Genomic DNA, 5,375 nt, shown 5'->3' on the forward strand with positions numbered 1-5,375 from the left:
GCCTTGCCAGCAGCTCCTTGGACACTGAGAGTCACAGTAAGACTCCAGGTTGTTCCCATATTGCTGATCACAGGTGGATTTCATTCCAAAGCTTTCTCAGGAGGAAGAAAATGAGTTGCCTTTGTGGCTGGTTCTGATCAAACAAAAAGTTTAGTTTATTTGCTTTGTCCTCCTGTTTGATTTCAGAGACACAGAGTAGGTCTCATAGTGATGATTCAGGAAAATTCTATTTGTGAACCTCCTTGTTCTGTGGGTGTGGGTGCAGAGTTTGGGGGGACATTGCTTTGTCCTACTCTTAATGCTTGTGACTTGAGAAAATCTCCTGAAACACGTGTTGTGCTACAGTTTGGCCTGTGAGCAGCAGCAGCACAGCACACAAAGAAACGTGGCAGTTCCTCAAACCTTTGTCTGTTTTCCTATGGCATTTTATCCAGAAAGCTTTGTGTTATCTCGTGGCTGCTACAAGGCAGTTTTCTGCAGGTTTAAATTCTCAAAATGACAATCTATCTTCAAAGCTATTTAGGAAGTCTTACATCCCCCTAGTGGTGGTAGGTCAGGTATAATACCTGAGGGCTGTGGGTGTTAGGTACTTTTTTAATTACCTGGGAATTAAAAATAGTATTCTTAAGGAAGCTTTTTACCTCCTGAGCTGAAAATTCTTTGCCACATTACTTGAGTTGTACCCAGCTTCAGTCTGAACTTTAGTAATCTGTGACTTAATACTTCAACTTGAAATTATTTCATTTTTCTCTTATTTTCTTCCTCCCCTTCCCCAGGGCAACAGCTATTCTGGCATATCTACCCCAGGAACTTCTAGGTACTTCGTGTTATGAATATTTCCACCAAGATGATATAGCACATCTTGCAGAATGTCATAGGCAAGGTAAGATGATTAATAATTCAGTAAAGAAGTTCTGTAAAAAGTACTGGGGACAGTTGTGTATTAAGAAAACCAAACAAACTTGAAAATATTTGGGTATCTCTATTTGCAAATGCTTCAGTCAAGAACATTGTGTTGCACATGCCAAACAGTAAGATCATCCTGGGCTTGCATGGATTTGTAGTGAATATTTGAGGCTCGGGATGAGGACAGGACTGCAGGAATAGCATTTGTTTTCAGGAGTAAAGGGATATTGCCCAGGGAGGTGGTGGAATCACCATCCCTGGAAATGTTTAAGGGGCACCTGGATCTAACACTGGAGGATTTGGTTTAGGGGTTGGGCTCAATGTCCTTAGAGATCTCCTCCAACCCTGATGGTTCTATGATTCTGTGTGACGGGAGGAATCAATTACTTTTCCCTGACCTTTTGCAGTCCTGTTGCCTGTTTGACACAAAGTCACTTGCTTTCTGCCTCTCTCCAGTTTTGCAGACGAGAGAAAAAATCACAACTAACTGCTACAAGTTTAAAATAAAAGATGGCTCTTTTATTACGTTGCGGAGTCGCTGGTTCAGTTTCATGAACCCTTGGACCAAAGAAGTAGAATACATTGTCTCAACAAACACAGTCGTTTCGTAAGTATTTCTCTCTCAGCAGGTGCCTGTAAATGTTGATTGCTTTGCCCTGTTCTTAGGTGAGATTTGGCCTAAGTATTTGCCCATCATCTGTGTGACAGTAGGTGTCTTCTCCAGATAACAACTTAGGGAGAGGGCACTTAGTTTAACAACTGCAGTAATTTATTATCTGTTTATTAAAGCCTGCAGTAAACACAAGTATTTTCTTTGGGAAAAGTTGGGATTCAGTCTATGTAGGGACTTATGGGACATGCAGTTCTTTGCTTTGGTAGGTACTTCCCCCCATCTCTTATTATCTTGAGGGTTCTGTGCAGAGCAGTGACTTTGCAGCAAAATAACTGCTGTAGAGGAGTTCTCTGATACTGAAGCTGTTGGGGGACTGCACTGCACACTTTGAGGTGTAGCAGGATGGTTTATTGCTCTGTCAGTCAGTGCTTCCTTCACTTAGGTGTCAGTGACTCAAACCACTGAAACCCAGCAGCATTCCACTCTGCCCCTCTGGCAGTGTGACTGGGTTTTGTAGGGTTTTCTATCACTGACTCTTCTAATTCTTGAAATCCACAGCACCAACGTACTGGAGAGTGGAGACACATCCTTCCCACAGCTCGCGGCGTCCCCTCACAGCATGGACAGTGTGCTGCAGCCTGGAGAAGGTAACTGCTGCTCTCCCAGGAAATCACTGCCTTGGTAGCAGCTCATCCCCTGTGCACAAATTTGCTGCACTTCTCCACTGAGAATGTGTTAAAATCCTAAAGGAAAATAAGTTTTAGGGGGGTGAAAAAAGTGCTGATGCAGTTCTTGGCCTGGGGGGGGGGAAAAAGTGCTGATGCAGTTCTTGGCCTGTTGAACTTAAGTAGCAGCTTTGGATAGAAGCTGGTCAAAGAGAAGTGCATGAGCCAGGTAAAAGAAGCAAGTAGGAAGAGAGTTGGAGGAGTGACAGGTTTTCCTGCATGGATGGTGTTGTTTGCACATCCATCCAGGAGTGACCTCAGTTTCTGTGGTGAGTGCAGGTGACTCCTCAGAGGTGGAATGGCTCTCAGATAGATACAGTCTGGCCATTTAGTGCCTCTCACCTGCCTTTGGTTTGACTTTTTGCCACGACACCAAGACTGACCTCTGGTAATCATCACAGGCTTGTTGGGAATGCTGCGGGTCAGCAATCATCTCTCACAAATCTGGGGTGCAGCAAAATGCAGAGCAGAGCTTGATTTAATGGAGTACCACTGGAGCAGGGTGGAAGTGAGGTAGGGTAGAAGGATGCAGTGATAGCCCATGGCTGAAAGATCCCTGTGAAACATGTTGACAATACTGAGATTCTTTCCAAAGAGTGGAGAACCATTGCTTTGGAGACCCTGTTCACTAAATGCTCCTTTTATCAGCTGTGGGTATTGCATACCTCTGGAATTGCTCTGTAAGCTGTACACAGTATAGTTAGAGCAGTGCAAGCTTTGAGCAAAGCTGGACTTTGAGTTCTCTCTGCTCTGAACAGTGAGGGGCTGGAAGAGGAAGGATGCAGAGCACAGGACATCTGGCAGTGGCAGAGTTGAAGCTGCTATGGTGGTTAGCAATTGAAGGTGGAGTAATGGGAGTAATGTGGTGGCTTGACCTTCTGAGGATGGAAAAATTGCAGAACAAAATGTTCTGTAGTAGGATAAGGTTATTCTGGCCACGACAGCCTTTGAGAAGAAAGCAGATGTATAATATTGTCATACTGACAGTTCTGGTCCCCAGAAAAGAGGGTTAATTGACTGAGATTGAATTTCAAGTGGTTCTGGCTCTGCTAAGGATTTATGACCTTTCAGGTGACCCTTCTCACCTCCTGATGGGTCTGAGCCATAGCTAGCAAAGGTTGCTGTTGTTAAATGTGCATTTCTCACAGCCAGCAGTTATCCACCATGGCTAAGCACTGCTGAGACCTTTCTTGCCCTTGCAGTGCCTGATCTTTTCTTCACCTTGGAGTGTCTTGGACTCATCCCTGACCACCTCTCAAGAGTTGTGCAAGTGTCAAATCACATTAAAGTAACACTCAGCCTCTCAGACCTCACTTCTCCCTGCACTTTTAGATTCTTGCAGTTACCTGCAGGGGTTTTTTTTTGTGGTCCTCAGGTACCTTGGGCTCATCCCATACTGAATGGAATATGGGCTGGCAAGTTTTTCACACAAAGCAAGGAACAGGCATGTTTGGAGAAGAGCCTGTTTGGGCACAGAATAGAGCAGGTCTGACAAGTCATTCTGTCTCAGCTCTGGGCAAGAGGTACTACCAGATGCTCCAAACAGATTCTGACAGAGCTGGGATATGTTGTGTCCCTGCTGGCACAGAGGGATGGCTGAGACACAGCTCAGTGCAAACCAGAGCTCTTCAGACATTTGAAGGTGCTCACCAGCTGGACTTGTAAATAAATACAGTTCAGAAGGTCCTGCAGCTGGTCAAAGCCTACATAGAGATGCTTTTTGGAGAAAGTCTGCAAGGTTTTCTCTGACTTTAAAATAACTACTCATTTCAGGTGGCCCAAAAAGGACCCATCCTACTGTGCCTGGAATTCCAGGTGGAACAAGAGCTGGGGCAGGTAAAATAGGAAGGATGATTGCTGAAGAAATCATGGAGATTCACAGGTGAGAGAAAATGGTGTGAAATCAGAGGAAAATGGTTCTTTTGCTATTTTTCTTTGAGAGGAATTGCTGTTCTTTAAGAGGAAGTCAAGGAGCTCTTTCTAGAAGCTGAATATGGAATGGTACAGTTGTATTTCATACATAGACAGCTACAGACACCTCTTCAGCAAATCTGAGGCAGTCCCAGCCCATGGTGAAAGCAGGAAGAAGTTAGAGCTTTCTACTGCAAAAGACTAACATTGGGACTTTTTTTTTGTAATGGTGACGATCATCTGTTTACCAGAAACAGTAGTTTAAAAAGAGCAACTAACTAGAAGCAAATCCTTTCCAGGCTGTTCTTCCAGTGACTTAAGGCTGTGAGTGGCACAGCCTCCCCATGCCAGAGCTCCTGACTACGTGCCAAAACAGCAGTGTTTGTTTTCATGTGATCCACTCGCTCAGATGCTTTCAGAGTCCTTAGCTGTGCATGTTCAGCTTGCACAGTTCCCTGCAGCTCTCTGAGCAAGGACACAGTGCTGGAGCCAGCTCGGCCTCCCCAGGGCAGCCAGTCTGGCTGCAGTCAGGATATGGGTCTGGTTTGAACACAGGGTCTTGCTGTCTCCTTCAGGAAGGGGCTGTGGCAATCCACAGCTGTTTCTTGTGTCTCATGTGTGAGCAGCTACTTTCAGTGGGTACCACTTAATTTCTCTTGGCTAACAGTCACTCTGAGCATTCCACGTGGGAGGCAGTGACAGAGCCAACAGAAGACTCTAAAACATGAGGAAAGATTAGAGCCCTGGGAGAGATGGTCAAGGACTCTGGTGCACAAGTGCTCTTTACATCAGTCTGTGAGGTGCAGGGTTTGAGATGGCCAGACACATCTGGAAGGTCAACAGCTGACTGCAACATTGGTGCCTGAGTCAGGGATTTGGGTGCTCAGATCTTTGTTGGTGCCAGAGTCAGGGATTTGGGTGCTCAGATCTTGGAATTTATGCAGGCAAGCCTGGTCTGACTGGGACTGAGGGGGCTCATTTGAGAAAAAAAGGGGAAAGTGACAGTGGATGAGAAGCTCCCCATGAGCTGCAGTGTGAGCTCAGCCCAGAAAGCCAATGCAATCCTGGGCTGCATCCAAAGGAGTGTGGGGAGCACAAGAAAAGGTGATTCTTCCTCTCTGCTCTCCTGAGATCCACCTGGAATATTGCACACAGTTCTGCTGCCCTCAACATAAGAAGGACATGGAACTGTTGGAGCAAGTCCAGAGGAGGCCATGAAA

The 5,375-nt window shown here is 45.6% G+C and overlaps 1 protein-coding gene across 3 annotated transcripts in view; it reads left to right on the plus strand.

Moving 5' to 3' along the window:
- ARNTL (aryl hydrocarbon receptor nuclear translocator-like) overlaps positions 1-5,375 on the plus strand; it is a 26,517-nt gene that overhangs the window by 16,958 nt on the left and 4,184 nt on the right. For all 3 annotated transcript variants that reach the window (XM_009069527.1, XM_009069528.1, XM_009069529.1), the window contains 4 exons: positions 777-883; positions 1,363-1,513; positions 2,078-2,166; positions 4,018-4,126. In XM_009069527.1, coding sequence (XP_009067775.1) covers positions 777-883; positions 1,363-1,513; positions 2,078-2,166; positions 4,018-4,126 — 456 coding nt within the window. The remainder of the gene's footprint in view (positions 1-776; positions 884-1,362; positions 1,514-2,077; positions 2,167-4,017; positions 4,127-5,375) is intronic.

This window comes from Acanthisitta chloris, unplaced genomic scaffold (assembly GCF_000695815.1).
Source record: "Acanthisitta chloris isolate BGI_N310 unplaced genomic scaffold, ASM69581v1 scaffold6402, whole genome shotgun sequence".
Taxonomy (NCBI): Eukaryota; Metazoa; Chordata; class Aves; order Passeriformes; family Acanthisittidae; genus Acanthisitta; species Acanthisitta chloris.